This window comes from Panicum virgatum, chromosome 9K, assembly GCF_016808335.1.
Source record: "Panicum virgatum strain AP13 chromosome 9K, P.virgatum_v5, whole genome shotgun sequence".
NCBI classification, from domain to species: Eukaryota; Viridiplantae; Streptophyta; class Magnoliopsida; order Poales; family Poaceae; genus Panicum; species Panicum virgatum.
The window spans coordinates 60,532,982-60,545,520 of NC_053144.1; the positions used below are offsets into that span (position 1 = coordinate 60,532,982).

The 12,539-nt window shown below is 46.0% G+C and overlaps 2 protein-coding genes across 6 annotated transcripts; one reads left to right on the forward strand and one right to left on the reverse strand.

Annotated features, from left to right (window-relative positions):
* Nucleotides 1-1,934: 1,934 nt before the first annotated feature.
* Nucleotides 1,935-3,554, reverse strand: LOC120648198. Its single transcript, XM_039924934.1, has 4 exons — nucleotides 3,340-3,554; nucleotides 3,168-3,247; nucleotides 2,920-3,058; nucleotides 1,935-2,398 (listed from the first exon to the last, which is right to left on the reverse strand). The coding sequence occupies exons 1-4, from the start codon at nucleotides 3,509-3,511 to the stop codon at nucleotides 1,935-1,937; spliced, it is 855 nt and encodes a 284-aa protein (XP_039780868.1). The 5' UTR covers nucleotides 3,512-3,554.
* Nucleotides 3,555-3,969: 415 nt separating this feature from the next.
* Nucleotides 3,970-9,264, forward strand: LOC120652970 (protein CHAPERONE-LIKE PROTEIN OF POR1, chloroplastic-like). 5 transcript variants are annotated; one of them, XM_039930942.1, is made up of 5 exons: nucleotides 3,991-4,458; nucleotides 4,827-4,980; nucleotides 5,084-5,181; nucleotides 5,785-6,229; nucleotides 8,367-9,264. In XM_039930942.1, exons 1-5 carry the CDS (start codon nucleotides 4,440-4,442, stop codon nucleotides 8,515-8,517), a joined length of 867 nt encoding a protein of 288 aa, XP_039786876.1. In that variant the 5' UTR covers nucleotides 3,991-4,439; the 3' UTR covers nucleotides 8,518-9,264. The 5 variants fall into 5 exon arrangements, 4 of the variants coding, with proteins under 4 accessions (XP_039786876.1, XP_039786875.1, XP_039786877.1 ...); XM_039930941.1 differs by having other exon boundaries at nucleotides 3,991-4,423; XM_039930943.1 differs by having other exon boundaries at nucleotides 3,992-4,169.
* Nucleotides 9,265-12,539: the final 3,275 nt, after the last annotated feature.

The window sequence follows — 12,539 nt, forward strand, 5'->3', positions numbered from 1 at the left end:
GACCCTACTCATTGAAATTGCCCCGGTAGAAAATCTTCACCGTGATGAGTCTAACCAATGCTTAGTTTGCACATGACATCATGCTTTGCAATCCAAATGGAAATTTAAAACTATTTTAATCTAAGCTATGTGCTATTTTTTTCTTATTATTTTAATCTGAATATAGATATTTACAAATTGTATTCGACATGAATTCTTCATTTACGTATATTTGCTTCTCAACTCACATTGAAATTAAAATGTCATTTTTTATTTAAAATTTGTGTAAGTTAATAATTCTATTTGATAGACGTGGAAGTGCACTCGCCCATGCTAAAACCCATCATGTGACATTGATCAGTATAGGAGGGTTTAGACTAAGAGCCGGATTGGTTTTGCTTCAAAATATTGACATGTTTGCCTATAATTTAGCACTCATTTGACTGAAGGCTAAAAAAAGTAGCGCACCTAGCCAAATGCTATTCTAAACTTGTCAAGGTTTTGGTCAAAAAAATTAGCATTCTCACATTTTTGCATGCCAATATTTTGGGATCCAACCAAGCAGGCCCGAGAGACAAACTGAGATATGACGGTGCGTAAATCTACTGAAGATCAGATGAACCGTGAAGCAGTTAAACTTCGGCAAGAACTGATGGTCAGACGTCGACTAAACAGCAAGAACGGCATCCACCGTACACCAGTACCACTTTGGTACGACAAACCTTTGACATTTTTTTATGATGAAACGAAACCTTTGACCATTATAAGGCCATAACCACCGTACAAACCTTTTCAACGTGATGCCATGGCCCCGACCGCCCGAGCGTACCTAGCCGACTCTTCGTCTATAAGAGCTCAAGGTCAGCGATTATGTCAGTTTAACAGGTGACGGCGCGAGGTTGACTCTGAGAACATCAGAAACCTTTTTGTTTTCATGCCTTCAAGATAGCAGCGCGTACGTGTACGATAGCCCATCTATTTTTTTTTAACCTTTTTTGGTGTATTAAAATATTTATGCTGACAGAGGATTGAAGGCGATCTGTCGGAATACTGGAAGCTAATATGAGCACTATTAGCTTTATTCTTACACGAGTGACTCAGGTAGTCATGTTTAGCACAGCAGAGCAGTTAATATAATAGTGAAACGTACGGTGTACCAGCTCTCTCAGAAACACTCACTGGATTATAAACACTATCCATTTTCCATTACATAAAGAAATCTACACAGTATGGTTGGTCATCTATACAAATTCTCCATGGGAGGTATTGATTTCAGTTAATCTAATTGTTTTTTCTTAAATACACAGGAGAGCTGCACATTTTTGTATTAAGCATAAAGCGAGAAAAAATCACATACAGGCCCAACGCCAGGTGGCATTCCACCCAGCAAGCTTAAACAGACAAAAGAGCCGCTTAGCGAGAAAGAAAAACTTCGGCCTAGTGGTGCAAGGAAATCCTACTACTCGTGCTTCAGGCAACCAAGCCTCTTGGCTCCAGCTTCCACCCAAAGCATGACCTCTGTCTTGATCGTCTCCAAGAGATGGTCAGTGGTCGAAAGCCGCCGGTCGAATAAGCGGGCATTCCACTCCTTCCACAGAAGCGATCAGCATGACAAGAGTGTCAAAACCCATCCGCCGTTCCTTGGCTTGCAGCTGCCGGCAATGGGTTCCACCGTTCTCGCATCTTTGCTGGCTCAAACTGAAGGAGCAATTGCAGGAGCAATTGCAGTCCATTGCCGATACCGCATTCCACCAGACTTGCTTAGCATAAGTGCACCATAGACTCAACAGAATTAAGTGACAAGAATCCTAATTCAATGTTACAAAATTTCTTAAATCATAGAATAAATCCACCACCTTACAGGTAGGCCTTGATCTTTAGAACAGCTCCAATCCTTCAATTAATAGTTGTTAGCAATCAATATGATCATGATTTACATCTTCAGGTCGCACAGATCAGTTGTCAGCTTCAGTTTCAAACTCTGATGGCTCGCCCTGGAGCTTCATTTTGTCAGAGCTCTGATCATGGCAGTTGCGATTGATATCCACCATCAGGGGCTCACTGTGGCCGTTCTCCTCATCTTCACTGGAAGATGACATGGCGATAGCTGGAGGAACTGGAAATGTCAGGTTGCTTGAAGGCAGCTTTGCTATTATGGCCCCTCCAGATCTGATCTTCGATTCAACGGCACTGATAAGCAAACCTGCCTCCTCAAGAGGAACAACACGAGCACCACAAGCAAGAGCTGTTGCATGAACCAGAGAGTTCGGACATGTTCCTCGCTTGTTCGGTTCAGTGAGAACACCTGCAAATGGTCCTAAAGCACAAACTCCTTTTTGTGGTTGCCTGATGGGTTCTGCAGGACGGTATGAAATCGGAACAGCTTGAATAGGTGCAGTCAACAATCTGTATGGCCCATCTGCCGTTCACAAAAATGAATAGGTATCAGAACAGTACCCATGGCAGATAACATTCAATCAATTTGCTGAATTTTCCATTGACCATCTTCTAAATATTGCAATCCTATGTTTTCAAAGAAAAAAACTGCCAGGATCTAAGAAAAAAATATTACGGTCCACACAGTGACAATGCTCTAAAATGAAGATATGTACACTGGCAAATGTCAACACACAGCTGAAATAAAGGGCTATACTACAAAAACTGCTGAACATATCGGCCTACATGAGACTAGAGATTTTGGAAACTTTGGTGGGATAAGGGGACAACATAAACAGATATCTTTGGGTCACAAAATATTCTGAAGATATCTTTTCAAAAAAAAATGCTGAAGACACTCATTGATATATATCACAAACTATTCGAGATCAGACCACCATGGAAGCAATCAACAGACAAACAAATAGAAGATATACAGCAACGCAGAAGGAATTGAGCTATTTGACATGGTGCTATCAGGAAGCTTTAGTTTATTAGAGCTACCTGAAGAAGATCTAGGCAAGTTCTGCATCATAGGCATGCACAGCGCAAGAGGTATCGCAGGAATAGCAACCATGGTTTCCTCAGAAGATCCACGGATACCTTCATCCTTTCCATGGATGGCATGATTAGATCTAGCGTTCTGCGGTTAGAACTGAAAAATAAGAATTTTCTGATCCAAAATGTAATTACCCAAAACTGCTTGATGCATTAAAAAAACACCGAGTCAGGTAAGCATGTAGCAAAGCTACCTGAGGTTTTTGTGAAGAGGTCTCCTTTATGTTGTCAAAATGCATAAGAGAACCTTCTGTTTTATGCCTACCTTGCCTCCCTGTTAGTGGAATAGAATAGGAAACAGTCATAAAGAAAACGATAGTTGTGTAAAGGCATTGGATTAATTGATCATTACCATAGTATATTTACCATTTGTGGAGAAATCACTTGATAGAGGAATATTGTTGTCGCGGTTATATAACTTTGAATCAGTCAAATTTTTGGTTGGTACCAGCAAAAGATTGGAGGCAGACTCTTGAAATGGCCCGGACCCAGGTGACGTTTTCAGTTCAACCTGATTTGAACATTGCAAGGTGCTCATAATTTTAGCGTGTGAGACATCATGTTTGCTCTTGCTAATAAAACCACGAGCACGAAACGGACGGCGGAGAGCCGCGCGTGCGGCCGTGCGGGGGCGGGGGCGGCGATGCCAAGGAGGCGCGGAGGGAGACGCGGGAGAGGGTACGTGTAGCCGTCTCGGGTCAAGTGGCGCGGCCGCGGCTGCCCAAGTGGATAAACGAGTCGTGGTGAGGCGGGGCCCTGACGCTGACGTGGGCAGCGTGGGGCCCGGATGCAGCGAGAGGGACGGGAAACCGATGGCCTCGTCGTCCTGCAATCCATCCCGGTCACCCGACATTTCCGGAGAATTTTCTTGAAGGATGAGAAATGAATTAGCTGAAAGAAGGGGGGTGCAATCTGGAAAACTTCAATTCAGTCTTAGGTGGGCCGGTTCGTACTATGCCACCGGCTGGGCCGCGTAGGGCCTTGTTTCCAGTGTGCGCGAGGCCCGCCAGCCTGCCTGCCTCATCCCAGCGGCGAACCTCTCGGCACGCCATCAGCTGAGCCGCCCCGAAGGGACTCGCCCATGGGCCATGGCAACCGTCGCCGACGCCGACGCCCTCCACCTCCGGCCCCGGCGTGGAGCGCAGGAGGACCGTCCGCACTTCGCACTCGTGAGTCGTGACTGGTGTCGTGCGGTGGTGAGAAACCCTAACTTGCTCGGCGGATTTTTCCCAGAGTTTCGGTTTTTCCCCGCGAGACTATTCGCTGCTGTGTTTGTTTCTCTCGATCGATGCCTAGGATTTATTTGTTGCGAGGTGGAGTACCAGTCCGGAAATCATCCATCCACGGTTCCGGTTGGGTTCGATTAACTTCTTCGGCGGGCGCTAGGTCATCTCAGTTGATGCCATGGGGCTTTGGGTGCGGATGAACTTTAATTTCCAGGAAAAAAAAGGTTCATCTGAACCCCTATGCCCCTGTTAATTTCAGGTTACTATGAAGTCACTGCTTGGTTGTCGCATTGATTGAATTGGACTAAGAATCATATTGCGTAATGGATGTACATTTGGAACCATGTGGCCTAGGGGTACAACAAAGGTTTGATGATTGTGGTCATGGGTTTATGCCCCCAATCTCCTTAGAATAGGAAAAAATGGAGGTGCATTCAGTCAGCAACCTACTAAGCTGTGGACATTTCACGACATATAAATATGTCATACATGTCTTTTTTTTTACGAGTGGTGACAATTATGTTGATATTGCGCATTTTCCTATCTTCTTTATTTGTCCTTGATATAGTTATCGTTTTGCTTCACATGGAAAACCACTCAGAGTCTAAGCTATTCAGATATTTCTAGGGATGTTGGCTCATGGTCTAGCAATCGATCCCTCAAGGACTTTGCGATGCCCAGCTTCTTCAAAGGTGTCAACTGCACCCTTGGGACTTGTCACCTCGTTGAGTTTCAACAGGCGATGCAAGGAAAAGAACAAAGTCTTCATCAATGTGGATAGGTTTGGTTTCTTACATTTTGTGTGACTACTGCCTTTTTTTCAAACCTTTCCTCTAGTTCCTGCTGTGATGAATACAAATTTTCAACCAAATGTTTCAATGCAGATACACCAAATACAGTACTCCTTTCTGTTATGCACAGAGAAATGCCAGAATCATACCACTGGCAACTGCATCATTTGGGGACATGGCCGATTCTACTCGTGAGTATTTGCTAACCATGTCTATGACAAGAAGATCTTACATAATCAGTTCATACACTGAGATGGTCATGGGCGGACCCAGGGCCCGGCGACCCTGGGCACCAGCCCAGGCTCCGGCGTGATGACCGCAAGAGGTATGCTGAATCTGCGAGAGGCCAGCTACTCAAAATGGCTGCCCCGTAGACTCAGAAAGCGATGGATATCTTAGATTTTGCTCGGGCTTAATTTAATCCCTTGGTCCGCCACTGGAGATGGTGTAGCATTTGTTCTTTTTCATATTGAGTTTCAGTAACCCTGAGGTATGGCTTTCTAAGGAACAGTTGGTCAGCTCAATAGCTCATATCAAATTTCTAATTTGTTTTAGAGAATAAAATTGATCTTACATGTTAAGATAAACCTTGAATGCTACCATTACCAAGTGCACCACATTCAACATGTTGTGTATGTAGAGAACATGAAATTTTGTTAATTAGTATCACCTATTTGTCCTGACCTTGTTTTATAAATCACATGTACCTCTGCTTGCCCTTTCAGTTGTGTTGGCAATGGCTCTTTTTTTAATAGTCCTTGAAATTGTTTTTTTAATACTTGATTTTATTTCAGCCATCTTTCCTAGAATCCATGTGAAGGATCCATATCAGCGTCTTGGAATCAGTAGGGAAGCATCTGAAGAAGAGATTCGAGCTGCCAGGAACTATCTGATAAGCAAGTATGCAGGCCATAAGCCAAGTGTTGATGCAATTGAGTCTGCCCATGACAGGATTATTATGCAGAGTTTCTTTGACAGGAAAAAGCCAAAAATGGACCTCAAGAAAAAATTTAGAGAGCTTAGTCAGTCACGTGCAGTCAAGGCTATTCAAGGCAGATTTCAAACACCACGTAGCAAAGTCATTTGGCAGACAGCAATTACTTTTATCTTACTTGGAGTGCTTACCCTTGCTTTTCCTACTGAAGAAGGGCCAACTCTCCAGCTGGCCATATCTTGTGCAGCAAATATCTATTTCATTTATCAGAGGGTCAGAAGTGGATGGCGAGCATTCTTTTATGGGTATGTTCTCTCGTTATATTGTTTGGTTTTATGCCTTTTGTCTGTTAAGGATTAAGGATGCAGCTGCAGTAATCTACCTTTGTTCCTCATGGTACTATAGCATTTACTTTTGGGTTCCTGCTTTACGCACCATTTTGGGCTCCTCCTCATAGTACCATATACAAAATTTGGTCTACAAGTACAGTGCAGTAATGTATTATTGTATTAGCATTGTTGTTCCAATTGAAAAAAGTTTCTCTTCATAAAAAAACCGAAAAATCTAACCTAGTATCCACCCACCACTGGCCTATCAACATACAGGTATGTATCTCCTGTTGTGCTAAGTAAAATCTGTTTCAGCAATACCAAGTTTCCTATGCCCTGCAACGTTTCCACCCAATAAACTGCCTATATTCCCTCTCCAGCATGTACAAGTTAGATATGCAGTGGCACAGTTTCTTTCCACAGATATATGTGATACACAAAGCAGTTCTTCATTTTCGTCGGCAAGCAAATGCAGATCAGATGATGTCTCACTCTCATCCATGCCTGATGAGTCATGAGCTTCTAGCAGATAGCAATGATAAATTACATCATGCATGTGTCCTTCAAAATATGCTGGGAGCTGTATTTATATATGTAGAGATTGTATTGCAGTGGCCAACAGTAGAGTCCTATCGCTAGAGGTTTGGGTTACAAGTTGTTAGAGTGTAATAATTGGCTTGACATGTAATATAGGATTTCTTGGTTAACTTATAGCACATCTAACATTTTGAGTAAAGAGTAATGTAAACATATACATTTTAGCATTGTAGGTTGTACTGCAGATCAATCTTGTTTATTTAAAATTACAATTAAAGATGTTACCTGCGAAATATAAAGTTATGACACTAATGTATGAAGTGGCAAATATAGTTCATGACTGTAGCTTTGAATCCTAAGTGGTCGTTCCATTGAGTGGTCAGAGGTTGAGCCGTTGAGTATCCCTAAAAGAAGATATTATGTCTGCCCTTGTGGTCATGTGGTGTGAGCATACTTCCTCATCTAATCAAATTCTGTTATAGTGCTTTAGTTTTCTTAACCAGAATTTCCGTGAAGACCTATTTTGATCTGTTACATCATCCCGGGTGAATTGAAAACTGCAACTTTGAGTGATACAAGTAACAGCTAGCATTTTTTGTGAAACTGATAATAACTTGATAATAGAGATTAAGAGGCAGAATAACGGTGTTGGTTGATGAGAGCATGCTCCACATTGACTCGTCTATGCTTCATTTTAATCAAGTAGATGCTATTGCTGAAGTTAACATATGTGTTTTAAGGAGTAAAGATTTTAGCTACGCAATAGAAGTTAAAAGGCTAATGCTTCAAGTGGAAAATATAGATTCCAACAGTAGTAGTTGCAGATCCTAAATGACCATTCTATGGAGTGGAAACAGGTAATTTTCCCTATTACAATATATAATTTTCCCATGCTAGCAGCAAACCACAAACTCTCTGTCCTTGTGGTGTAAGCATATTTCTCTCGATTTAATCAGATTGTATTATGAAAGTTTGCTTAACCAGAATATTTGTGTGGACCTGTTTTTATCATCCCCACAGTCCCAAAAGGTCCTTTTGCCCATGTATCATATGATGTTCCTTCTTAGATCATCTCATTAAGAACCGCCTGCCTGGTTACTGCTGGTCGCTCAGGAGTGTGTAGGTCTGTCTACTTGCTGATGCCAATAATGTCAGTTCATAGTTCAATAGATCAATCACAATGCTAATGCGTAAGCATGTAAAAATTGTGTGCAAATGCTTGTCGATGCAGCCCATGCATTCTGAGACGTCTGGCAGGGCGGGCCGGAGTCTAGTCATTTGTGATTGATCACTGCAACAGCTTGCACATTTTAGCGCTCATTTAATTTGGTTAGGTCATTTTAAGCTTATTATGACAACCTTTTGACCTGATAATAGAGATGTAAGTAGTAGAAATGTAGCAGTGTTGACTGATAATAGCATGTTCTGAGTGGGCACGTCTACATTTCCTGTCAATTAAGTATAATGGCTATTATTGAGATTAACATGTACTATTGTCATTTGTTTTGGTATTTATTAGCCTTCATCCATAGATGGGTGAGTGGTTCCTGACCCTGATTTTTCTGTGGTTTTTCAGGTTTGGATCTTTCTTTGCTTCGTGGTTCCTTGGCACCTTCTTGATGGTATCTGTAATTCCACCAATACTGCCAGGTCCAAGAAACTTGGAAGTGAGCACTGCATGTGTTACATATGCCCTCCTTTTCATATCATCAACCTTCCTGAAGTAAGAAGCCTTGGTATTTTCCATAGCCTATGATCCTGCGGCAGCCATCAACATGGTATCCTACATCTGATAACTCAACAATCATCTGCTCCTTTCTTTGTTTCTTCCCAGAGTTGCAAATGCTAGTTCTTTGGTGAGTTGATAGTAGTTGTTGTCAGGTTGTAATTTGAGATGTAGAACTGTTTTGCCTTGGCCCTTCTTAAGCAGTGAGCCTAACACCTCCTGTAGGCATTTTGGTCGAAATGTTAAACACTGATTGGTTTTGGATTTAGATCATATGAGATAGTCGCTAAATTTCTACCGGACCGTCTTGGAGATTTGGCTGCTGTTGGAGATGTTTTGGGAGAAGATTTTGGACATTCTTGGAGATGCTCTAACCCATTCTCACTGGATGCTCTCCTGCTCGGCAGTCCTGATTGCGTTTGCAAGATGGGAACTGGAGGAATATTATCTTACAGGTTCCTACTTGCTACGCCTGATCTGACCTCGGTGTCGTTGGAGTTGTTGCGCTGGCATTGTCGTCCTAATGTGCCCATTAGTGCACGGTGATCGGCTTATTCGTCATCCGTAGCAGCTATCCATTCTCTACTATTCTCTACTGGGGAATCGGCCGGAGTTGCGAATCCCGTGACCCATAGGCCGGACCCAATAACGTCTGGAGCAATTCAGTGATCACTTCTGAAAGGTCGTGCCACTTAGTACTGGTGGGGCATTGTTATTAGACTATTAATAAATCGCCTGCTCCGGCCTAGTATAAGATCACCGGTGTACTCATCAGACCATTACCATTACATCAACTGACTGGTGTGTTATAATAATGTCGATCGTGGTACACGGCTGCTATAATGGACTATTACACATGGTCCACCTAGGGCATAATCAATAGAAGGCCTGCCGCATGTGCAGCACGTCCTGTTGTCGCAGGAGATGCCGATGCTGACGCATTTGGTCTCTTCACTCTTGCAGTAGCGGCGAGTTGCACAGGCGTCGGTCATACATAGCCTCATATGGGAAGGATATGCCCCCTACCAGGCTACCACCAATCATCTGCCTCGAGAAAGTTTTTTATTTTAGCAAGCAAGCACTGTGGAATGGATGAGAGTAGGTGGCGTTTTGGTCAGCTACTTTCCGCAGCGACCCACCAATTGTTCGAAGTACACAAAGGAGTGGTTTCGTGCCGTTGGTCGTTGAGTTTGTGGCCCTCTACTCCTGTGTGATCTTCAGCGCTTCGTCGAATGCAGACCGCGTTTGACGAATGTCACTGTTGCCATATCATCGTGGAATTCGCCTTTAGGAGCAATGGCGTTTCTGGCACATTTCGGTGGCAACGGTAGCTAAGACGATAGGCACGCGTGCACATTGCTTTCTTTACCTGCCAAGACGACGGCTCGAGTGCCTGGCTCTTCTCGCATCGCGTGACGCCATTTTTTGCACGTCCCAAGATGTTATGTGCACTTCTACTACTACAAAAACTAGAAAGCGATGTGGATGGAGGCAACAACGTATGCACGACCTGCAGTGGCACGCGGCGTCCAACAGATGCAAATCCAATTCATCCGCCGCTCTGTTCTCTTGTCTCTTCGGGATACCGCGCCGGTACCTTCCGCCGCATGGCCAGCCACCAAGGCGGTTGCGTCTGCGTCGCCGTCGACGATCTGGCCACGCCCCTTTCGAGCACCAGTGGTGCGGCACTGTATGAACCGGAATGTTTCTCAGCGACATCCACCGAGTGAGAACGAGCACGCCGCGAAACTCGGTGGCCTAGCCGCCTTTCGGCGCCCTCCCATTTCAGCGTGGAAGGGCCGCCGCTCGTCCGGATGCTGCCGAGATCGGCGCTCCGGCGCACGGCGCCGGTCGTTGCCGCGCACTCGCCGTTCCTGTGGCGCGGCCTCCAAGGGACTCCAGGCCTCAGCCGTGCCGTGCCGTGCCGTGCCGTGCCACGGCGCTGGCATGCGTCACGGTCCCCCCAACCCGTCCGTGTCTCGCCCGGACGGACGATCTTGCGTTGCGAGCATGTGTCCGCGTCGCGTCACCGGCGCTCGCCGTGCTCATCCGCCTCCCCGGGTTCGCCGCGGCGTCACCCGCAGCCTGCGGAATCCGGCCAGGAAGTCTCTCTCGCGCGTGCGGAGCAATCTGCCGAGAAAGGGAGTGTTTGATGCTTCGACCGGGCAATTAAGCTCTGCCCGTGTTTGCTACTAGAGTACTGGTAGTTGCTAACCCTTCCAAGGAAAAACTCTCCGGCGCCTGTGATCCAATCCACGCGACTGATCGCGTTCACTGGCGTCACTTGCCCCAGCTTCCACGCCCAAATTAACCTCCGTACCTATAGGCAACCAACGACGCGAAAAACAAAAAGGCATCTAGAGAAGGAGGTGACGTGCAGCAACGATCCAAAACGTCCAGGCTATCGGTCGCCGGCCGGTCGTGGCCACGTCGCCCCGGCGTTGTCTTCCTCCCTCCGCACCACCGCCCGCGGGGAAAAACAAAAGGCTCTGTTCCGACGGGCAGCACCATCCCCCGGTCGGCGTCGTCGGCGCGCGCAAGCCGCAAGGGACAAGACAACGCCTAGTTGAGAGCTGAGAGGCGCCTTTCGTTGCCGAACGCGCGCCCGCACGGCGGTGTGCGCGTACACACGGACACGGCCGCGATGCCGCCATCAGGAGGACGCCAACGCGCAGGACGCTTGGGGTGTTGCCTCGCCTCCTCAGCTACGCGTGTCAGGACGCGAGGCGGATGCGGACGGCGAGGCACGGGGACGCCGCACAGGATGGGTGACAACGGCGACGCTGCACCTGCTGCAGCGGATCTGATCTGCATCGGCGGCAGGCCAGCAGCTCGTGCGAGCTCTGATGAACATTCCGACGCAGCCGTCGCGTTCTTTGTCCGTTTCGGCAGAAAGAAACAGACTGCAGGGAGCGTACGTGCCGTCACGGATCTTGGCATGCCAACCCCTGCTCTGCTGAAAAAACAGCCCGGGGAGATTCGAGGCGGTCAGAATATCTAGCCGTCGTCCTCCATCCTCGGCGTCAGCTGGCAGTCTGGTGTCGTCCGACCCCCCGGGGTTCCAGTAAAAAGAAACTCTGATGCGATTGCTTCTGGATGCGGTGGGCCCCACAGGACTGCTACTGTTGGAGCACGAGTCGCAGTGGAGTGGATAATTTTGGTTCCTGCGGCCTGCGGGCGTGGATAGGGTTCGGCATGTGTGGTGTTTCAAACGTATGGGGTTGTCCATGGAGCACCGACCGCCATTAACGTGGTTGAGGTGCAGCCCTACCACCATGGCTGGCAGCTGCTTGGGACGAGGGGCGGTGGTGGCGTCGTTTGACTCTGAAGCCTGCGGGTCTCTAGTCTCTTGGTGGGTTAGGCTGGGATTCGGCGTTGCCATTCTCAGTTCTCGGACAAGCAGGCACGTGCAATGGCGGAGCTGGCCATCAAATAGTGGACTTATTTTCGTGTTTCTCTTCCTTCTTCTCCCTTCTCAAAAATAGGAGGAGGGCTCAATGAGACTCCATTGTTTGTGGGGTCCAGAGGGGCCTGGGCACGTATTAGTTCCAGATGCGTAAGGCCAGTTTCAGTGGGAGTTTCATGGACACAGTTACCTAGGTAACTGTGCCAGATGAGTTTCATGGTGATGAAACTCCCCTCATATCCCATGAAACTCTAGCCTTCTCTCTCCTTGCCATATTAGCAAAAGTGATGATATTTAATGTCATAAAACTCTCCATGAAACTTCCATTGAGACTGGCCTAATAGTTTCAGACGTGGACAAGCAGGCATAGACGGAGACCAAGACTACTAGTAGACTACTACTACATTCTGCAAAGATTGTTCGTTTAAATTATAGTAAAATCCATCTAATTAAAGAAATATCAAATACCAAGAAATAATTGCATTGAGAAGGGCATGATGTCAATCAAATGTTTAAGTAGATGTTTCAATGCATTTGCATTTATTAGAAAAAAAATAAACAACACGGTCCTTAATTACAACTGTATAGTTAATTAGAGGTAACATGGTCATTTTCCA